Genomic DNA, 23,840 nt, shown 5'->3' with positions numbered 1-23,840 from the left:
CGGGCGGGTAGGCGTCTGGAAGGCCCTTTGACGTCATCACTCAAATTGGGATATTGTTTGTGCGAGAAATATATATTTATTGATCTGTAAATCCATTCGAACGGGACACAAAAAGCTACAGAGAGAAATAATTTCGATCTTACATGTTCACATACATTTGTTGTTGTTGTTGTTGTTTTTTAAATCGTTTTATTTATTTAATTCTAAAGGTGATGTTGGTCCGGCCTGAAAGTCAGCGAAACGTTTCGTAGTAAATGCTTTGACGTGAAGCATTGTATATATCTATATTTTTTGTGGTGAAATAAGGATTTATTGGAGACGGCGTCATGGCCTCACGACTCTTCAGAAGCTCGGCGTTGGGTAAGTACCGCAAGAACCGAAGGTGTTTCCTCGCACATCACTTGTAACACCGTTTGTTTTATAACAATATATACCGTTTTTTAACTCGTGAAGTGATATTTACTTTCATAAGGTTTTTTTTTACACAATAAACTTACACTTTAAACTCGTTTAATACGCTTTTATCGTCTTGTTACTTGTAGTTTAGCGTTGACTTGTTTCTCAAGTGTTGGGTTCGAATCCCGACATCCTTGTGGGTCATGGTACATGTACATTATGTATTATTACCTTCAGTAGTTTTGTAGGAACTTCAGTCTCGCTGCATACGTCAACTCATAACAATGACGTTTCTTTCGTGGCAGTGACGTCATTGTTATAGATTTTTGTGTAAACTTCCTCACTGAACGCTCTGTAAAGCAATTCGGGGTGAAGAGGGGTACTTCGAGTGACCACTGGACTCCATGGCCTCAATTCCTTTACTACTATTTAACTTTGCTACTACTTTTTTTTTCCTTTGCTCCAAGTCTTTCACGAACTGGCTGGTCAGGCCTGAGGTTCGACTGAAAGTGGCAGGAATTTGGCATTTTTATCACCCTGTCTGCAAAGCATCAACATGATGGCTTGTTTGTCTGCTCTGGAATCATGAGATGAGATGGTTCAACGGTAAGTGTGTTTTACCTCCGCACCATCCTGTCAGGCTACAACTTCCTTTTACTCAGTGAGGATAAACTGCTGTTGTTTATGTATTTGAATTTGGTTGACCATCCTGCATCTGTGCATGGAAGTGAGGTACACTGTGTGATGTGTTGGTATGCTGTCCTTCAAAAAGGGCTGTCCAAGCTGCCCATGCATCAGGCTGTTTGCTTGTTTGTGTTGCAAATGACAACCAGCATTCTGGTTTATCAGTTTCAATCCAACATTTAACACTTGTGTTGGTCGTGCTGTCCAATTCATTTTGCAGTTTGTTCGAGTGTACCTTTGGTGACTGCAGTGAGACTCGGAGAGCTATTTTTACCGGGCACCATAGCGAGCAGATTGTATAGTACAAGCAGCCCACCTGTGCCAAGAATCACAACGCATTACTCCATCCATCCACGTGAAAAGGATCCCCGATGGGAGGGTGAGATCTCTGATGCATTTCTTTGTGCCATTCACGACTTTGGAAGTTAATGTAGCTCATTCAGTTTTGAAACTTCTAAATCAACCAGAGAGTTGGTGTCAAAGCCACCCAATGCTCACCTGTTTATGCGTTTATCGTTTTTAAAAGACTAGTCTAATAATATTTTTTATAAAGCATTGCAGTGAAGTCTGATCCAAATAATTTTAAAACAATATATGTATTTGTATATTGTAATCAATAAAAACATTAGAAAGAAATAACTTGCACCAAAAACTTTAACATTTTCACGCTGACGTTCACGCCAGGGGTATCGCTATAGCTCTCTGTTCTTTGAACAGGCGAGCTAAAAATGAATCCAATCCTTTTTATTTAATGTGATTTTTGTCACGATTCCAAACTCTTCAAGGTGTGAACATGGAACGCTTTTCGGACAATGTGGATGTTTTGGTGGTCGGGGGAGGTCCGGCAGGACTGACGACTGCAATCCGCCTCAAACAGCTTGCAAAACAAGGTGGTCAGGAACTGCGTGTTTGTTTGGTGGAGAAGGCTTCCCATCTTGGAGCCCACATTCTCTCCGGTGCCTGCATCGAACCCTCGGCCCTCAATGAACTTTTCCCAGATTGGAAGGAAAGGAAGGTGAGCATTTTGGAAGCACAAGTTCTGTTTTGGAAGCTCGAGACTCTCCTAGCTTTACAAATATATGAAGCTTTGTGGTTTCTTCGTTCAATATGTCCAAAATTGTTTACCTGATAGTGGAACAATATTTGTTCATTGTCACATTGTTGTTGTTTTTTTGAAATCCATTGTTTTTCTTTGTTGCTCGCTTTATAAGCCTCGATTTATGATTACTGGTCCAAGTATAAATCTGTCATTCTTGTGCATTGCAGGTAGGTCTTTACATGAATTGTTATGCCATCCTTTAGATGAGCCATTAAGCCAGCTTTCCTAACTACTAGCACTTGCTTGTTGATGTTGAAGATCCCATGGTATCTTTTCTTTAAAGGGTTGGTGTTTTTATAATGGTATTCTTGCCAAATTCTATATCCGTTTGGTATCTGGGGAGTCAAAGAAATGTAAAATTGTCATGGATAGCACTGCCATCAATATAGAAATAACCAAGATGAGTTATGAGGTGAGGGAAGCGTAGGATAAAGACGCCGCACCGTAATCACCGCCGTGAGAGGTGTGGCAATACGAGATGAGGGAAGCATGTGATTCGCCGCACCTCCCAGATGAACTGTTATTTTCTGATGCAGATGGACACTATAATGATGCTGGGAAAAGCGGTCACACCAAATTGGTCATTCCCGTGACCAATTGATTAGTGAATATTGCTGACGTGGATGCAGTCAAACAACATCGATTTATTATAGTAGATTATTGGTCCAGGAGGTCATTTTGTCCATCAAAACATCGTTTTATACATAGATATTCAATGTTGGCATTGCAGATGATCAAGTCACACCAATGAGGTTGCCCGACCGGGTAACCAAGTCGTTAGTTTGGTTGCCCGATGCCAAATTTTGGTTGCCGTTTGAGCCTTGAATATGCCTCAATTTTTATAACTTTATTTATATATATATATTTTTTTTTTAATGAGCAATCCGTGACCTCCCAATCGAGCCTGTTGTGGGGCCATCTCTATTCATATATATAAAGGCATTTCTTTCATGAAAACAGTTTGAGAAAAAGAAGATGATATGGCCAAGATAGTGTTGTTTTGGTCATTTCCCTTATAGTACAGTAGATTAAGGAAAAATTGTTCAGATTGTGAAAAAAGTGTGATAATTGGCACACATGTCCATTTTTATATGTTCTTTCATATAAGAGCAGGACACACCTGATCAGAATACATTTATGGCCGCCATCTTGAATTTCCAAGTGGCCGCCACCGAAAATAATATTTTATGATATCTCGGTCACCAAGAGACCAAGCAAAATGAATATAGAGTCTAATCCAATGTTTTCACACATAAGGAATCCAATAATCACACTTGTAATGCTCCATTTTCAGTCTTTCTGCTTTAAAATGACATATACACTTTCCCAAGCTCTGCCAGTTCTGTGGAATTGGCGTAGAATTTGTGACAATAATGCGGCTCCCCGTTCCCCTCCTCTTTCTCGTTGAACTCTTCAAACTGTTGTCAATATACCGATCCCATATAACATCCAGACGTTTTGTGTTTTGCAGATTTCTCAGCACATAAAGCAAGAACACATTTTCAGCATAGTCTCCGAATGTTGAGCAGGACTTAGGAAGCAGCATATTGACTTTAACAGATCCATCGAGAATCTTGGCATCTACCTCTGGTGTACCACACTCAGAAGCCGTACTAGTAGCCAGCTTGTCAAAACATCCAATAAGGTCTGATTTGGTACACTGCCTCAGTTCTCCCATGTCTGATAGAGAAGGTGGTGATCCCTGGTTTTCATGACTGAAGAATTCATCCATGTCCGCTTCTTGGGACTGACAAGATAGGTACATTCTGCCAAACAACTCACAGTTTCTTTTTAGAGTCGTAATTTGGTGTGATGTTCTGGAGTGTTTTGAGGGTGAAGTCTTGTGGAAGGGAGTCATGTTGTTCTTTGTTATGATGTCTGAAATTGGTTTTACTCGCTGCTCCAAGTGTTCAGCAGCATATGTGTCATATTTTGACTGCCAATTTGCTTCCACATTCCTCAGCCTAAAGATTGCATCTTCTGTCATCACCTCCTTTGTGTCCAGCACGATCAGATCATTTGTATCTTCTGTGAAGGGATTACCGAATTCTTCAAATGTTGCAACCACAGCTTTGACGTGTTGGGCAAATTCCAACTGAGTGGATTGTCCCTGATCATGGTGCTCTGTAGATTTTGTGGGAGTAATTCCAAATGAATTCTCAAACTCGTTGATGATTCGAGCCACTTCAGGACCAGCTGTAATCCACTTGATCAAAGCAGAAGGATTATCAGTGATTCCAATCACACCACCATCTCCTTTTGATGTGATAATTCATCTATTCATGGGCTTGATCCATAGCCATAGTAGAGAACGTGTGAGGTGATCTCTGCACCACAAAGTTACCCTTCTCAAATTGCTCATAAACTGATGGCACTTGCTGACGAAGCTGTACCATGTCCTTGATATGGATAGGGAGCCATCTTGCATAATTTGTATGATCCAAAGAAAACATCCATGGAACAATTTGTCCAAGGCACTGAACGTACAACTCAAAGTTTGCTTCACGCAGAGAATGCACAAATTGCAAGAGTAGAAGTTCAAGATGCATAACCAAAGCCCAGTATTGGAATTGAGGAACCTTACTGCAATTGACTTGATGCCAAGTTTCAAAATCCATTGTGTCATCATCTGGCCCAAGTGATTTGGCTGTGATGTACGCAGATTTCCGAAGCAGGTGCAAAGCTGCTGCCGTTACTGGGTGTACATAGCGAGACCTGGTGACATGCGAACCCTTAAATATATCATCAGCTCAACCAGAGGTTGTGACTTCAGACTGCACAAAAACTGCTGTCCATCCGCTACCACTGAGGAAATCTCCGAGTAATTTCAACACATTCATCTCTATATGGAGACCTCCCATTCCCACCACAAATTTATCCTAGCCAAAATGGTCTGGCCATGCCCACTGGATTTGTTTCGCAATGGAATATAATGGCTGATCCATGGTTATCACAGGTATTTGATCAGGGTGCAAATGCTGAATCGTTCTCACCACGAGACGCATAGCATGTGCTATCATAGCTGGCGTATGTGCCGGTTCTGTGAACAAAGGCATCAACGCAATGGGTGACACTGGTCTGATCTTAGATGATTGCCTATTGGCATGGTAAGCTGCCCATGAGACAAAGTCTTTGGTGTGAAGTTCTGTCTTGTTTGATACAAGTTCTTACATTGCACTCAACCAGCCGTCTTTCTCTCTGGATGTGGACATGATGCTTGATTCAGCTTTTACTTGACCTGCAACAACTGGTGCATACAAGTCAGTTTGTGACAGACCTGCTGGTGCTACTTCTGAATATTCTACCAGCAAGAGAGACGCTTTTTTTCTTGGCAACATCTGTGGTGATGAGTACTGGATCTATATTAATTCCTGGTTTGTCTTGTGTCGGAAACTGGATGATAGAAATGGCTGTCCCATGAAAGGAGCCCATCGCATTCCGCGATGTTGGATTGTGGTCAATATTATCAACAACCCCAACAGTGAATACATCACTCTTAAATCTTGAAGGACAAATGCAGCCATCTCAGTCGAACTGAGCACAGACACTGTTTGTAAGGCTTGTTGTTATTTCTTGTGTTCTTTCACATGATATACACATACCACGACTGGATATAGTTTATCAATAAGCCCTCTCTGTCTTGTTTTAGCATGAAGCTTTAGACCCGTATATATATATATATATATATATATATATATATATATATATATATATATATATATATATATATATATATATATATATATATATATATATATATATATATATATATATATATATATATATATATATATATATATATATGACAAGTGGTGTCTCTCTTGTTTTGACATGCCGAGATTGAGATCCAGATGAATCTCTACAGGTTTTCTTTGTGTTGAACACTATTAGCTCAGACAGAGATAAGGCTGTTTTTGTTGAGGCATCTGATGCTTGCTTTTGATGTTGGATACTTGGTCCTCTCAGGGTCATTCTGACAAGAATGCTCATCTTCACTCTTTCACGAATCACTGCTCATCTTCACTCTTTCATTCCTCTTTTTTCCCGCCTTTGGAATAAACTTCCTCACTCTATTCTTTCCCATTCTTCCCTCCAGGCTTTCAAAACAGCTGTTCACCACCACCTCTTATCTTCCCCCATCCAAATCCTCGATATTTTCTACCCCCGATAATCCACCCATGCCCACTTCCTTCAATTCTCCTGCTTTCCTTCCTGAAAGTCCCTGTAATGTCCATCTTCTCCTCGCCATGTTCCCCGTCCCATCCCCATCCCTCTCCCTTCCACAGTTCACCTGTGTCTGTTCCCCAATGTTTTGTCCCTTCCACTCCCACCCCTCTTGTCTCATGCCTCCTTGCTGTGAGTTGTGTGTTAGCTCTCATACGAGCCTCGACCAAGGTATACAAAAAAAAAAAAAGAGCTTGGACACTTTCTGGGACAACATCATTTTCACATCCAGGTTTCATGGATCCATCAAAAGCATATTCTTTAGCGAAAATGTCCTTCCTCAATATTTGTGCTGCACGAACTAAGTGGATTGCATCATCATCATCATCATTGTTGGAGCAAGCTATTTTAATCACTTTTCCATTGTCGGAATTAAACATGAGGACCACATCTCTTCCTTGAGTTTGAGCTCTCATATCTGGGATTAAGCACAACAGTCTCTCCTTCAATCGTGTTGTATTGACATTTCCAGAAAAGTCTGGATCTTCTTCTCTTGATCTGGACTCGTAAAGTCGCCCCATATCTGATAATCTGAAGACTGGCAACGTTTCATCTTGGCGGAATTCTTCTATGTACGAAACTAGCTCACCAAGTATTAGACTATCGACCTTAGTGCTTTGGGTGTCTCTGACATGCTGAGCATTATGTTTTCGCACACGGTTGGTGACTGAAGTCAGACATGATAAATGATACCTAGCATCTAAGGCATGCATGTCACCTTCGGAGAGCTTTCCCAACAGTTTCCTATCTTGTAACACATGTGCATATCGACGAACTCAAATATCAATTTTGTCAGTCCTTGCATCATGGAGATACTCATTTGTGTCATTTTCTTCACAAAAGAAACAATTAGATGTCCTTGCCATTGAACCCACGCTGCGTCGCCTGGTCTTAACAGGACTTGTCTCATATTCCAGGTGTTCTTTTGACTTCTTTTTCTGAACACATTGGAGCTTTTGTTTGTCAAACCTGTTTCTGCAGCTTTTGTGCCATACTGCCTGGTTTGTTCTGAGCGTGGCTTCAATGCCATCTCCACTGTCCCACTTCACAATGTCAATATCCTCTGGTAAGGCATCAATTTGATGAAACTCCAAAATATTCTCAGCAAATAGTTTGTCACCACATTCTTTATCACTTCCTCTATATTTAGCTATGCTGGGATTAACAATCTTTTCTTCGGTGTCCTGTTGGCAAATTGCACACAATTTCCAGTCAACCAAGGCTGTTTTCTCTGGGCATTGTCTTTTAGAAGATGCACCTTCACCAGCATCGATTATCTTGCATGTTTTGGACATCGTTATAGCATGTCAGTGCAATGGTATCACCATATCAAATGTCCTGAAAAAAGGGGGAAAAAATGTTAGTCCACCACCATTACAATTTACAACATATATTTCTGCTTATATGCATATATCTCATTATTTTCAGACAGCAACTGATTTTTAGTGCATCAATTGCAATACAGATCATATTCATGCATGCAAAGAGTGATAGAGATTGACCCACGCACAGGGACATCTGGAACGCATGGATCGACTGACAGCTGGTACGACCGCGGACCATAGTTTCAGAGCGAATGACAGACAGACTCTTAGAATTACAACACCTTTCAAAACATTATATTGAAAATTAAATTCGATAAAGCCATTTCTACACGCTCATAGCATTTGGATATCGAACATCGAGCAAACACTTTTAAGTATTTAGTTGTTTATGAAAGGGTCTCATTTTGATTTTAAAGTAGAAAGACTGAAAATGGAGCATTACAAGTGTGTTTATTGGATTCCTTGTGTGTGAAAGCATTGGATTAGACTCTTTATTCAAGTGCTTAGGCCTCTTGGTGACCGAGATATCGTAAAAATAGTTTCGGTGGCAGCCATTTTTAAATTCAAGATGGCGGTCGTAATTGTCGTCTGATCATGTGTGTCCTGCTCTTATATGAAAGGACATATAAAAGTAGTCATGTGTACCAGTTTTCACACTTTTTTCACATTTTGAACGATTCTGGTGAAATGTTGACTTAACCTACTGTACTATTATGGCCAAGATGGTGGCCATTTTTGCATACTTAACTATATGGCTTTTGAAGAATGTGAAAATGTTTTTTTTTTTTAAATGTACCATTTCCTTTCAAGTTGAAAATATATAGTTTAATGAAAGTCGGTTTGAGTCCCAAACTTGCAGAAAAGGTCTTTAAAAAAGATGTGGTTTGACGATAAAAGAATCGATGAGAATAATACGCTGAAGATAACCATTGTGTCCCTGGCAATTTCACAGGCCCCGTTACATACGCCCATCACTCAGGATAAGTTTGCAATACTCACCAAGAAATATCGCATCCCTATTCCCATACTTCCTGGTAAGATCCTGCCCTTGAGTTTTTGACAAATTTGTGCAATTGCACCATTGTTGACTTGATATTTGACACAAGTACTTGAAATGGTGATGCAGTTGTATAATTTAACTATCGTTAAATTTGTATTTTCATTGGTGAGCATTTTGATCATAGTTAAATGGTGTAAAATAAATGGCTCATAATAATAATAATGAATTATTTTCGTTGTCACACCTACCCTGAGCAGGCCTGCCAATGAACAACCATGGCAATTACATTGTGCGCCTTGGGAACTTTGTTCGCTGGCTTGGAGAGCAGGCCGAAGATATTGGAGTGGAAATCTACCCTGGCTATGCAGCGAGCGAGGTCCTACTCTCCTCATCTTAATATTACTGTATTTATTTTGATTTAGAAAATATTCAATGCAGAAATCTCAGCTCATGGAAGAGCTAAATGAAAGAGGGTGGTGTGTGTGTGTGTGTGTGTGTGTGTGTGTGTGTGTGTGTGTGTGTGTGTGTGTGTGTGTGTGTGTGTGTGTGTGTGTGTGTGTGTGTGTGTTTTATCGCCATATGCGGGTTTCACAAGGTGGAATGGGGTCCTCGCAGATCTCGAAGTATCCACCTCTGTTTAGGTGAGGGATCGAAATTCATTGAAGTTTTCTTGTTTTCAAAATTTTGTTGTGAGGACTCTCTTCAGGATTGTCACTGAACCCCAGACAAGCCTCCAACTGAAGTTCATGTGAAGTAATATTCCCAGGGATAGTTTGTCGGATCTTTGTGAGGTTCTTCTTTATCATTCCCGTTGCTCCAATTATCAGCTTGCTTCAGCTTCCAAGGTCTTTTCATTTCTGAGATCCTGTTAGTTGGTCATTTTCTTGATTTCTGTGTTTTGGCCAAGATTGCTGGGTAGTGACTTTTTATTTATTTGTTTATTTATTTATAAATCTGGAAGTACTCTTTCTGGTTGGTCACAATGCTTTGTTTTGTGTGTTCGTGTTCAATGGGATCATTGGGTCGTATGTGAGCATTCCTTCCTTGTTTTCATTGATCACTTTTGGTTCATGTTTCCATGAGTTTTCTGGAACTGGGATATTGAAGTTTCTGCAGATGTGCCAGTGGATTACTCCACATTCCTTGTTGTGCCTTTTTGTGTACACGTGTTGTGACAATTTTGTGTACAGGTGGTGTTTTCATTTTTTTTTAACATCCTGATAGGTGGCTCGTGCTTTCTGTTTTGAGATTTTGCAAAATCTACACCTGTCCCATTGACACAGTCCTGCCATTTCTTAAGCTGTTGGTGTCATGTCCTTGGGCTTGTGCATTTATTTTTATTTATTCTCCATCCCAATTGAGCTGTCCTCTTATTAGCCATTCCAATGAGCCTTCTTTGTGTATGCCCAATCTGTCCAACTTTTTATTTTTTATTTTAAATATCTCCCTGCTCTTTTATTGTTGTCCCAGTTGTTGGTAAATATCTGTTGATATTTTGCTATATGGGCCGTTTCACAATCAGGGTACCAAGTTTGTCTCACAACCACTAAAAATTCAAACTCAATATTTTTATTTCTCCAAATCCAACATTGTTAATTACAATTCTTAAATCCAAATTGTTAGTTTATTTATAATGCTGAATGAATATAGTTTATTTATAGCCAGCAAGTAGTTTCCTTATAACTCGTGGCAGTTTAGGTGTTTCAGGAGAGGACACATTTTTGACAGGCACATGTAAGGCAATCAGTGCAGGCCATGCAAATAGAAGGTTATTGGTTACACTCAAACTTTTAAGCATAATATCAGTGCAGGTATACACACAATAAACTTTTTAAAATACCCTTAATTTATATAAAAAAATTATTCTACAATATGCATTTCCGGAGAGGACATTTTTTGACAGACGAATGGTGGGACATATTTATTGAGGGTGAAATAAATATTCATAGTCTGAAATGAATAATATGTTGTGGACAAAGTACAGAAGAGGTATTAAATTGATGCAACAACAAATAAAAGTCCCAATTTCTGCTTGTATTTGTTTATACACTGTGAATGCAGTGTACCTGGAGGAAATGAGACGGCTATTTGTCAAAAAAATGGCAATTTTTCTGCCATTCTGCCAAAAATTGACATTTTTTGTCAAATAAAAAGTGGTCCAAGTTGTGCCATCACTAGTACCAACTACTGGCCCTAATGACAGAGATACTACAGCCTCTCATTTAGCTATTTAGCATGCAAGGGTACAAAATACCAGAAATGACCATGACTGTGAAACAGCCCATATATTTTGTTTTTGCCGTTTTTGCAATTTCTGGGACTGTTTTTGGTGTCCTGTGTGACTTCTACTCGCACCTGTGTTGAGAAAAAAAAATTTCATGGTGGGTTAGGGATACCTTTTCTGGCTTGCTGTCTTCATGTTTGCATAAAAATGGGTTTGGTAGTCTGTTAAACTTTTTACGTACGCAGAAACCATACAGTTGTCACTGTACACTTGGTTGAGTTCCATCAGGCCGCTACGTCGTCCTCGTCTTGGCATGTGCATGTCTTGTACATTCTCAAAGTGCTTTCTCGTCTTGGCACTTGGAGAATGTACATTCTCTTGATGTACATTCTCTTGATGCATTTTGTGGATAGCGAGGAGCTTCCTTGTTTTGATATCTTGTTTATTGATTTCACTTTGTGGCCGGTTTATTATTCTGCAGCTGTATTGGAGCACTGCTACTGTGAGTTGCTTTATGGCTTTGATTTTGTTCCTTGGAGAAAGGTATAATTTCAGGAACCACCTCGTTCTATGCAAGTATTCTTTGGTAATTGTTTTGCCCATTTGTTTGTGACATATTTGGTAACCTCTTCTACTCCGAGGTCTTTGGATGATTCTTTGTTTTTATGTTGATGTTTTGTTTTATCTCGGTCAATTTTTTTTGGTCTATCTTGTACGAATGTGCAGTTGGCACATTTCTCTCGGCTAAATTACATTTGAATGTCGTCAGAGTGCTGTTTGACTAATTTCAGGTCTGCCAATTTTTGGCGTTTGGTGTGAAGAGTTTTAAATCATCCATGTACAGTAGATGTGTCACCTTTCCTGTTTCTTTGGACGTTCTTCTATTGGTTGTTAGGTTGTATCCGTGTCCTCATTAATGAAGGTGCTCAGTGGGTCCAAAGCCAGGCACAACAGGACGTGTGAAAGGCCATCATGCTGGAAGATCTCGTGTCGTATCCTCATCCCTGGTATTTTGATCTTTCCTTCCGAGTGCTGCATTATCAATCTTGTATGCCATCGTACCATTGCTTTCTCAATGAGTTTGATTATTTGGGGGTTGATGTACAATTCCATACACTTTATCATCCATAAATGTAGAACACCATCAAAAGTGTTTTTGTAGTCTATCCATGTCGTGGCCCACTCAGTTCTTGTATTGGTTTTCGAGTGTGGTCTTGTTTAGTAATAGGTGGTCAATTGTTCCGTAGCATGCTCTAACATCTCTTCTTTTCTGCCTCGGGGCCTTGTTGTTGTGTTTGGTGGTGGTACATCATTTATGTGATGATTTCCGTCAGAAAGTTGTTTTGTTATTGGGATTCGCTAGATATCCGTTATTGTCGGGTTTTGCGTGCGCGCGTGTGCGCAACGCGAGGCTCCACAGCACAAACCAGCAAACCGATTTCGATGAAACCTGGCGAACATTGTTATTGGGATTCACTAGATATCCGTTATTGTTGGGTTTTACGTGCGTGTGTGCGTGTGTGCGTGCGTGCGTGCGTGCGTGCGTGCGCGCACAACGCGAGGCTCCACAGCACAAACCAGCAAACCGATTTCGATGAAACTTGGCGAACAGGTGCCGTATGGGCTGGGAGTGTGCGCGTTTGAGTTTCGTTGTTAAGCAACCACCCGTTGCTATGCAGCGGCCGAAAAACCGCGTTTTAAGAACCCAAACGGTAACTGACGTAGCGCGGCTTCTATGATAGGTAGAAGGTCTGGGTGCTTTTGAGAATCATGAAGAGTTGTGGAGTGCCTTCATAGCTACCATCCTTGATTTTGCTGGTGGTTGTCTTGGAACTCACTGTTTGAGTGAAGAAGAATTTTATCTTTCAAGGGAGACTGGATACCATTGACTAGAGTCGCAGGGCCAGGCTTAATGGCAGAGCTGGGCTGTTCAGGGAGGTGAGGTGTAAAACTGGACATGTGCTGAGGGTGGACAAGGAGGCCTATGTGTGAGGAATCTGTGAGAGGGTAGAGCATCACCTGTGGTAGTGATTCTCATCCTGCTTACAGGGGAATTCGTGGCTTTTTTTGTTATTGGGTTTTTTATATACTGTCGAGGTTCGTATGAGAGCCAACACAGAACGTACAACAAGGGGAGCAGGAGATGAGAAAGGTGGGAGAGGGAAGGAAAAACAGTGTGGAACAGAGGCATGAGGAGATCTGTGGAAGGGAGAGGGATGGGGTGGGGTACACATGGTAAACAAGATGGACACGAGGTATCAAACATTGCGTGTGTATCAACCTCCAAGCCCGTCCCTCGGTGTACTGCAGTTAGAGTGGAGGGTTGTGGGCTCTTGACAGAGGAGTGCGAAGTGAAGGCCCACTGGGCCGGTTACTTTGAGCGGCTGTACTCGCCTGGCCCACCAGCTGTTGAATTGGACGTCAGGGGTGTTACTATTCCTGTTGCTGATCCTCCAATCTACTTTGATCCACCTTTGTTTGTGGAAATATAGGCTGCGGTGAACCGGTTGCAATGGAGTAAAGCTCCTGGGATCGGTGGCATCCATGCCAAACTTCTCAAGGTTGGTGGGAATGCTGTACTCATGCTGTTGCATGCAGTTCTGTACTCTGTTTGGAACACAGGCATCATCCCAACTGACTGGAAGTGGGGCCTTGTTGTCCCTCTCTGGAAAGAGAAGGGTGACGCCAGAACTGCAACAACCACTGAGGGGTGATGCTGCTCTCAGTGCCAGGCAAGGTCTTTGCTTGGATAATTCTTGATCAGGTTCGCCACCATCTGCATGAACACCAGCGGTCAGACGTTACACCAAAGAGGTCAATTATTGACTGTTTCCTTGTTCTTCTGGTCCTCACCGAATGCAGACGAGTTTTGGCAGAGACTGCTTGCAGCCTATAATGATATCTGCAAAGCGTTTGATTCAGTGAATCGGGATGCCCTCTGGAGGATTCTTGGTCTTTGGGGTTGGGGGGGGTGCCACCATGTGTACGGAGTGTTAGTGGTGGTGGTCTTGTCAAGGAGGGTTGTTGTCCCCTCCCCCCCCCAAGACCATCTACACCCTTGCCCCCTCCCCTGGTAAAAATAATACAAAAAATGCCCCCACAAAAAAACATTTAATTTTCAAAAAAAATAAACAATAACATTTTGCATTTTTGTTGTTTTGATCTTGTGTTGATAAATTGGTGTGTTGTTGATGTGGCACAGGCATGATGGGCTGAATGACCTCCACCTGCATCTCAATTCCTTGTGTTCCTTGTGATGATACAGGAGGATTAATGAAACCTGATTTTTGGAAGGCTTGATTATGAGAACCTGTCCCCATAATATGTATGAAAAAAGAGGGAAATCAGAATATTTAACTTGAAGAAATGAAAAGGATGTGGGGGTATATAAATAGGGTGAGCAGATAAGTTTTAGAGGAAGATGTAATCCTTGCTATAATTCACAACCAGTGTTTGTTTATTGCACTACTCCTCCTACAGTGGTTTGCTGATTACATCCAAACCTGGTACATAGGATCAGCATGACCCAAATTAATATATAGGCGTGTTTTTAATCTTAGCCGGTTGACTTGGGGTTGATGGGGGGGTGGCAGGGGGGGGGGACGCAAATACTCCATGCAAATGTTTATTGTGAAGCGCCACCTCTAGGTGGGGGAAGGTATTACAAGTCTCTGTTTGCAGTACAGTGAGGCATTTTGAATTATCTGCAGTAGGTTTGTTTTTGCTTCATGCATGTAACCCAGGGTTTTTTTTTGGCATATACAGAGCTGTCAGTTGCCTATACACCACCAAAATATCGGAAGTGTTGGAAGAACGTGTTGCATGCTTGGAACAAGATCGCTCATGGAGCGGGTGCTCTGCTTGTCAAAATAATTGGGAGGAGAGAGAACATGGATTAATGTGGTATATAAGAGGTCACAATTCCACAAATATTGCAGATGTAATGTTGATGGCCCCTCATTTGTTTGGCAAAACTGCTTCATTATACGTTGAAATAGTGTGTAATTAATAAATAGATGTGCGTAATAAATAGATTAAAAGTATCTCACACACACACACACACACCTCATCCATTTTTGTAGATGTGATTCAAACTATGATTGGTGCAGGTGCTGTACAATGATGATGGCAGCGTGAAAGGGGTGACGACAGGTGATGTGGGGATTCATCGTGATGGCTCTCCCAAGGCAAGTGCAAAGCATGATGTGACACTTGAAAGGATATATATATATATATATATATATATATATATATATATATATATATATATATATATATATATATATATATATATATATATATATATATATATATATATCTCTCTTTCTTTCTCTCTTTCTTTCTCTCTTTCTCTCTTTCTCTCTTTCTTTCTTTCTTTCTTTTTTTCTCTCTTTCTTTCTTTCTTTCTCTCTTTTTTTCTCTCTTTCTTTCTTTCTCTCTTTCTTTCTTTCTCTTTCTTTCTTTCTCTCTTTCTTTCTCTCTCTCTTTCTTTCTCTCTCTCTTTCTTTCTCTCTCTCTTTCTTTCTTTCTTTCTCTCTTTCTTTCTTTCTTTCTCTCTTTCTCTCTTTCTTTCTTTCTCTCTTTCTTTCTTTCTTTCTTTCTCTCTTTCTTTCTTTCTCTCTTTCTTTCTTTCTCTCTTTCTTTCTTTCTCTCTTTCTTTCTTTCTCTCTTTCTTTCTTTCTCTCTTTCTTTCTTTCTCTCTTTCTTTCTTTCTCTCTTTCTTTCTCTCCTTCCGCCACCATCCTTAATCACCGCCCCTTCTTCATGTCCTTACCATCCTCATCCCTGTGACTAGCCAATTTATAAATCGTCTTCCTCCCACCATCCTCTTCCAACTTGTTGTACACCTCCTCTTCCATATCATTCTTCACCTTATCCACAGTTCTCTTTGCTGCTTTCTTCTTCTACCCATACAGGTGTAGCAACCCCACATCTGGCTGCCTCCTCCTATCCTTGATCTTATTTTCACCAACTCCCTTCACTTCCTCCTCCATCCACCGTACCTAGTTTTTATCCTTTGACGATGCACCCTTTCCTGACGTCCTTCCACACAACTTCTGCAATTCCCCGAAACGCCTCTCCATACTTCTTCCACTCCTCCTCCAAACCTTCTGCTTCTTCACCAAGTTGCTCATACCTAGCCCTCAACCTCTCCTTATACTCAACAATGACGTTTCCCTCATACTTCTCCACCTAATTATCTTCCGACCCCTGCTCTTGACCTCCCTCCTTTTCTCCATCCATACCACAAACACCACAGGCTTGAACTGGGTGATGACATGCTCTCCCACCACTGCCTTGCAATTCTTAACCCTTGACAACTGTCGCTTCCTTGTCACCACCAAATCCAGTTCTGTTCTATGACACCCACTCCTATACCCGTGTGCAACAGCTTGTATCCACCAGCCTCCTTTCCCATTTGGTGTGCTGCACACACAACACTTCCTGCACACACAACACTTCCAACCTCTTCCTCTGCATCATCTCCACCACTTTGACTCCTCTCACCCATTGATCCCACATTCAAACTACCTAGCCGAACCTTGCTTCTGAACTGCTTCCAATCTGGCAGAGCTAGTTGCATCTTGATCAGTTTTGGATGCTCTGGTCATCAATCAGCAGTGCTGCCTGGGCTGACCTGCTGGAACCACTACCCTAGCCTGTTATAATCTTGTGTACACACACACACACACACACACACACACACACACACACACACACACACACACACACACACACACACACCGCTCTCTCTCCACTTGCTCCCTACCTCCCCACCACCCACCCCTTGGCTCTCCCTCCACACTTGACTCCTCACCCATACCCTTGAGGTAGTCATCGCTACCCCCACCCCACTCACTCCCTCTCCTCTTCCTCCCCCCACCCTCCCCTTCCTTATGTCCCACTCTCTCTGCTCTCCTTAATACATTAAATTTGTGCTTGGTCAGCTTCTGCCAAATATATGCTTTTCACAAAAGTCAATCAATTCTATCACAAAAATCACAGTTCAAAAGTCATTCAGTGTCTCACTTCAATCCCTATCACGCTCTGAGTCCAAAAGCACAAATAGCACCCGCTGCACCAACCGTCAATGGTTTGTAGCAAGGTATTATGTACACATTTAGGACACGGGGGACCAAAAAATGAAAGTCATTGTATGATTAAGTTTTGCATATCATTTGTTAGCTAACATCATGGGGATTCAGGATTTATTTGGGCAGAGCTTAATTCTTCCTCTTTCTATTGCTCTGACAGGGTCAAAGTTGGTTATCAATTATCTGTATCAAGGAACCACTCATATCATTCTAAAATTGGTCTGATGGCTTAGATATGTATTATACACTAATTGGAAGCCACATATATGGAGAATATTTGGTTTACCTGATATTTGTCCTTGAGCAAAGAGGTCAAGCTCATATGAAATTAACAAATTGATCAGTGTTCATTCAGGTCATAAATATATATGCACAAAAACGTAACCATAGAAATACATGCTGTGATGAACCAAACTAACATCTTAGGATTAAAAGTGCAGATTTCTTAAAAACGTTACGTACTTCCTAACGACCTTTGATGTTCTGTATACTGAACACAAACTGGCCTTTGGTATTGATTTTTATATCATAGGGCCATCTTGGTAAACTTATTCTATGGTTATAAAATCAAGCTTATAGCTACCAGTAATTTTGTAGCATCTTGGTAAATGCAATTTGTTACGTACTTCCTAACATTTTTGAACCAATCATGGAAGTGAACTTAAAAACTGGTATGTAGTAATGATCCATGTTGAAACTTGCCATTTTAAATCATCACTTAATGCAGAAGTAAATTGCTATTTAAGATGTTCTATCAGATGCATTTCAAATTTCTGGAATAAGATTTTGTAAGCTTCACTATGACTGGGGGAAATTTTGCAAAATCTGAGATTTTACACATGTGAATGTGCCAAGATATGCAGAAGGTCATAAGAAATGTACTGTTTCGAGGAATTGTTCTATTCTTATGTATAATGATATGTATCAAACAAAAAATGCATTTTCAACCATTTTGGACAACATATACAATCATACATTTAACCCATTTCTAAAAAATGAGCTATAAAAATGGAAAAAATAGCCTGTGTTTGGATAAAAACATGCTTTGTAAGCAACTATATCCATAGGACCCAGAGCAAAATATACATTTTCTGAAAGCACAGACACTTGGGCATTATATAACATTTAAAATTGTTTATCTTGTTAAAACTGGGTTCAATTTCTAAGCTTTCTCCTCATTTAGGACCACAGTGTACACAATACCATGCTCCAAGCCCAATTCACACCACTCCCCATCCCATCAATTACATGCAACCAGTTTTTCTACAAGTTGTACATGTCCTAAGTTTGTTTTAATTGGGCAAAAAAAATTTTCACATTGGTAATGGATAATTGCTTTTTATCATTCATGAAGAAAAATTAAATGCAAGATCGTCATCTGTAATTTCTAGGGGGAGGGTTTGTTAGTTTTTTTTGTCATCTATGATTTTATCTATAATTTTCGTGACCAGCGATTATGGCTTATCTACTCCACCATTTATATGATGTGCTCCCTGGCAGGCAACCTTTGAGCGTGGTATGGAGCTGCATGCTCGTGTCACGGTGTTTGCAGAAGGCTGCCATGGTCACCTGACCAAGCAACTGTACCGGCGACTCAACCTAAGGGATCAATGCCAGCCACAGACTTATGCAATTGGCCTTAAAGAGGTTTGCCATCTAATTGCTCTTTGATTGCAGCTGTTACACAGCTGCTTTAATCTTCAATATTTCAAACATCATTTTCAATCTAAATTTCAAACTTGCATTACTATCTACCTGTATAAAACAATGTGTATTTGTCTGTCACCCTTTGTAAGGACGATTTGAGTATGGTTTTAAATGCCAATCTTTTAACACGACTATGTGTTCACTATGGTCTATATTTGAGGATAAAAAAACTCGAAAAACATTTTCCATAAAAGAGTAATTACGTCTTCTATTGGAATTTAAGATGGTGACTTGCAAACTGAGCCTCAAGGGCAGTGTGCAGAAGCATTTATTATTATTATTTTTTTTAATAACAAGAAATACAAGGTGTGAGGTGGTGAAATTCGCGACATGTGATGGGCAATGTGCACAGAGTAAAAACGAGTGTTCATTTATGTCTGTAGGATGTCTAATAAATAAAGAAGATAGAAGCACACCTGACGCTAGGCCGAGGCTTCAGCCTTTGGCATGCACACGAGACTGTGCTGTCAAAATGAAACAGCCCAGAAGATAAAACAGGGTCACATTTGTGCTTGTCGTGTTTTACAATAACGCTTTTTCTTGCGACAAAACATATTGTTGCGGTTTTATAAACCGCATGCTGAGATTGAAACGCACACAGCACGTAGACTTTCAGAATAGTTTTCTCTGTAATAAACGTTAAGAAATGCGCCTTCCCTATAGGGGTTATTATGTAATTAAATGTGTTGGGTAGTTAGCGCTCCCTGTCAACCCGTTTGGAGAATACACACATTGGTGTGTGATGACGTGTGTCGTGACAGCCGTCATCACAGAGCGTGCGTGTTTTACTGCCACGGTGTTCAACATGTGCTACGTACACCGGCATTATGGAACGCATGCCAAATTCTCCCATTCCCCTTTAGTTTTTAAAGCGCCACAAAATCTTTGTTCGTCTGTATGGACGTCTACCCTGTAATGTAATTTATTGCCGTCTTCCCCTGTGCTGTATTTCGTGTCCCTAATCCCCGTTTATTCCCCTCCACCAAAATGACTGGCAAACGAACCAAGACATGACCCAGCCTCCCTGAAATGATTGCCCCATTCCCTGGCTTTGTGCCATGAACATTGTTGGACGTTTGGGGTTCGTCCCAGGAGCATGGGGGAATAAGGGATCCCCCCCCCCCCCATGTTATGTGCGGAACTCTCTTCATGACAACAGCCAGAAGGACCAAACGACTGAATATCCGGCCGGGCAGCAGAATTGGCGGGGCTGTGTAGGAACCCTCCAATGGCTGACATGTGGCCAGCTCCTGGGGTCTGACGTGGCCCAACGGTTGGTCCCGGGCCTTCTCGGGTGATCTGGTGTGGCTATTTGGCCCTACCTGCCCCCGGGGCGATAAAGCTACACTCGGTGCATTGGTTCGGTCTCTGTCGTCTCCCGCGAACTACCTTGGTCCTTGTTGCCACGCTGTCTTTCTTCTTTTGCTTCAAATTACCGGGGTCCTGATCATGGCACGTGCTCGTTCTCTCTGCCTGGGTCGTCGCACTCATTTCTTCCCTGGTCCTGGACGCGTTGGTTCGTGCTCCCGTCGGAGCCGGTGGACCCTCGGTGGTGGAGAGCAGTGTCGAGGCCATTTCATAGAGCGGTACCAAGTTTGGGAGGGTGACTGTGACATACGTACCAGTCCCAATTTGTCTCCCCGTGTATGTGTGGTCTAATGGGTACCCTGTTTTGTTAGCCGGTAGGTAAGGAATAGGTTTGACTGCAACTTGTACATTTGCTTCTTTTTTTTTTTCATAAATACACACCTTGATTACACTCTTTTTTATTGCTTTTCCCCTTTTCCTGCCCTGGTTTCCCTTTGACGCCATTAAAGTTCTTAAGTTCCCCTCCCTCCTTCCCATACCCCTCATCGCTCATAAATAAATTATTCTTGTATTTCCAATCTGCCCGTGGTTGTCCTTTCTTACATTGGTCCAGCAATGTCCGTATGTAGATTAGCTGGGAGGTTATAATTCCCCACTAAAGTGCTGTCATATCAGTCCGGCATTGTGCTAGCGGAAAGCTCGGCAGCATTAATCGAGATGCAACAAAGATAACAATGGTATAATTGCTGAGGGCACGATTCCCCAATAAGGAGATCACGTGTTCTTAGGTAAATGGTGACTTAGTTTACTTAGGTAAATATTTTCCAGTCACCTTGAATATTTTGAATAAAATAACTTCAACCCGTCATTTTTAAATGGCTTTTATACAAGTAAACTTTCTAAATTGCTGGTAACGGTGATGGTCAATAAACATTCAAAGTGTGTTTATTTTATTTGTTGTTTTATTTATTTATACAGTCGAAAGCTTGTCTCCTAACATCCTTATCCTGTACGTGATATTCATACATCATTGTACTTTTACATGAATCACAGACTTGAGGAGACAATAGACAAATCAACATGGTGTAATGATATTGATAAGAGGTTAAGTCAAATACTGTACTGGAATTGGAGCCACTCCTGCAATGTTGCATCAATTATCCAATCAGTTTCAGCTGGCAATAGCCTCAGTTGGATTGGCCCCTTCTCTTGTATGCTGTGTGGTAGTGTCACTTGTTGATTGTTGGTGGCGAACGTGCGTGATGAGTGATGTTGAGTGTCACGTGACATTTGCTCATGTGACAGACGACGAGGAACCTCCCCAAGCTCCCGGTCCAACGCTTGGGATAAATTGAAACATAGACCTCCCTTCTTGTCTAGGGTTGGTGCTTCCAGTCCTTCCCAAACATATTTCTTTACCCTGGGCACAAACCACTTTCTTTCTCTATCCAATGTAACTACTTCCTTGATGCATCGTGTTATGTTTCTGGGGGATTTCCCAGTCATTAGATTAAGGCCCAAGACACGGTGTATGCTCATGTGCAGTTTTTTTTAGAACTTCTTATGTTCTATCAAATGTGCGTTTAAGGTAAGGAGTAGATGTAAAATATTTCCCCCCGTAAAGGAGACTGGTGGTTCTTCTTGTAGAGATAGCTAGGTTAAGGTGTCTCATCTCATATTCTTCTTTGTAAGATGAGGTGGGGTCGGCAGTGTGGCGCAAATATGTTGCGTCTCCCCCCCCCCCCCAGGTTTAACCCCTCCACCACAGCTGTCTAGTGTTTGCTCTGCAATTGGTGTGGATTGGTCAAAGGCTTTGAGGCAGAGACTTGTGGTTTGCCCTGTGGCACATGTGGGTGGGAGGTCTCAGGGTGGGAATAGGTTAAAAACCCCGATTCTATGAGGAGGGAGATACGGACAGTGTGTGGGAGAGAGAACCAGGCAGAATGGCTGGCAGAGGGTTCATAGAACCACGGAGTGTGGCTGCGAAGAGGAAGAGGTATACCTAGGGGTGGTTTTGCACGGACAGTGTGGTGCAGTTTTTAGTCCTGCTGGCCTTGTGTACTTCAGCTGCCATCCCTTTCAGCCACGGAGTCCTCCCACCTGCTATCATCGCCTACAGGCGTCGTGTCTTGCTTTGCAGTGTTGCAGGCTGGTTACGAGCCTGCCTGATGTGGTCATATCCTTCGACCGCTGCCTGGTTGAGTGAGTGAATGAATGTATGTGTGGTGCTTAGGTGGAGATGGGTATCGTATCACATAAATTGATGTGGTTTTATATTGTGTTTGTTTCGTAAGGAACTGTACCTTGTGCTTTTGCCATTTTGTCACGTGAATAATCAGGTTCAATTGAGCTCCCTGGAGAGTTCAATTTGTGCAACTTTATTTGATAAACTGTGCAGAAATAGCCTTTTTCTGTTTTTTTGCAAAGAAATAGCCAAAAGTTTTTGCAAAATGATTGTATCAAAAATGTTTGGGTGTGAGGGACGGTTGGGGGGGGTGGACAGGGGTACATCGTGGGGGTGAAGGGAGCCTTAATAAACAACCAGATAAAAATGAATTTGGAATCTGATCCAAAAATGATGTCATTCACGTGATGAATCTATATATTACTAAAACTCTCATCTTGTATGTATGTTCCCAAAATACAGCCAAAACGGTACACAATAGCACTAAAAAATTTAGGGCCACCTTGCTCACCATTCTCTTGTGGTGTGCAGTATCAACTTTCGTTCAAATCGGGCAACGAAAAAAATAATTAAAAAATCAATTCCCGATTCAGTCAAGTACTCTTCAGGAGTATTTGACCAACGCAAACAACCTCAGCATTATAGTTCGCTGGAGCTATCTTTTTTTTTTTTCATCAACCGCTGTCACAACGGGTTCACAGGTCGTCTAGTAAGCCATAGATGTGGAATATATTGAGGTTTGACCCTTTTTTATTTCCTTATTGATGTGACGCATACCTTTCTTGTAATTTCTATTCACCAAACTTTTTTTCAAAATCACAGAAGGGGAAAACACAAATACAATGAACTTAAAGTTGTTACAAAAAGCAGTTTAGATATTCAGTATATTAAAAATATTAAATTTGCTGTCATCATTGATAAAAGCAACTCTGGCTGGATTTTTCAGCTTTCTGAACCTTCTTTGTCTTTCACTAAACTCTACAGTGGTTGTGTTTATGATTTTGCAAACTGCAATTTTCACAACCTTTGAATACGGTGTCCCTCACTTACAAACCATTCTTCAATATGTTTTAAAGCTTTGTTTGTGTTAGCTGCAGCTTATCGAATGAAAATAGGATACGTTGAAAGGGCTTGGCCCCTTGACAAAATGTCCCTGAGCTAGAATCGGATATGTTTTGAGGACATTTTGTGCTGACTTGGTGAGAATCTGTGTACCAGCGGAGGTTGGGTATCATTCTCTGCAGTACAGCTTAGACATTGTTCTCAAGAGCTATCCACATTGTTAACTGAAATGAGATTGTGGTGGTCCAGGATTTGAAGAAAGTATGCTTGTGTTCATCTCTTGCCAGCTGTGGGAAGTCCCTTCTGAGAACTGGCACCCGGGTCGTGTGGAGCACACCGTGGGTTGGCCACTCGACCGTAATACCTATGGTGGGTCATTCATCTATCATCTCAATGAAGGAGAACCACTCCTTGCTGTTGGATTTGTGGTGAGAATACCCCACTGAGATACACTCTACTTTTTACAACTTTTTCTGTGATCTATGACTGACTTACCTCAACCAGAGTTGGCTTGTTGCACACATAAATGAC

At 41.3% G+C, this 23,840-nt stretch overlaps 1 protein-coding gene across 2 annotated transcripts; it reads left to right on the top strand.

The window, feature by feature from the left end:
- Positions 1–82: 82 nt before the first annotated feature.
- ETFDH (electron transfer flavoprotein dehydrogenase) lies at positions 83–23,770 on the top strand. 2 transcript variants are annotated; one of them, XM_085898553.1, is made up of 8 exons: positions 83–360; positions 1,301–1,459; positions 1,866–2,095; positions 8,681–8,762; positions 8,986–9,104; positions 15,062–15,139; positions 18,548–18,694; positions 23,597–23,770. In XM_085898553.1, exons 1-8 carry the CDS (start codon positions 327–329, stop codon positions 23,753–23,755), a joined length of 1,008 nt encoding a protein of 335 aa, XP_085754679.1. In that variant the 5' UTR covers positions 83–326; the 3' UTR covers positions 23,756–23,770. The 2 variants fall into 2 exon arrangements, with proteins under 2 accessions (XP_085754679.1, XP_085754680.1); XM_085898554.1 differs by lacking the exon at positions 15,062–15,139.
- Positions 23,771–23,840: the final 70 nt, after the last annotated feature.

The sequence above is a fragment of the Eptatretus burgeri genome, chromosome 10 (assembly GCF_056783735.1).
Source record: "Eptatretus burgeri isolate ZD-2024b chromosome 10, Ebu_testis_v1, whole genome shotgun sequence".
Taxonomy (NCBI): domain Eukaryota; kingdom Metazoa; phylum Chordata; class Myxini; order Myxiniformes; family Myxinidae; genus Eptatretus; species Eptatretus burgeri.
This window is presented reverse-complemented; position numbering and strand designations above follow the sequence as displayed.

Bases quoted from the DNA above. Each gene is read 5' to 3' on its own strand.
- ETFDH (XM_085898553.1), top strand. From the start codon at position 327: ATGGCCTCACGACTCTTCAGAAGCTCGGCGTTGG. The intron at 1,460-1,865 runs GTGAGATCTCTG...AAACTCTTCAAG, and splicing joins AAAGGATCCCCGATGGGAGG to GTGTGAACATGGAACGCTTT. The intron at 2,096-8,680 runs GTGAGCATTTTG...GCAATTTCACAG, and splicing joins CAGATTGGAAGGAAAGGAAG to GCCCCGTTACATACGCCCAT.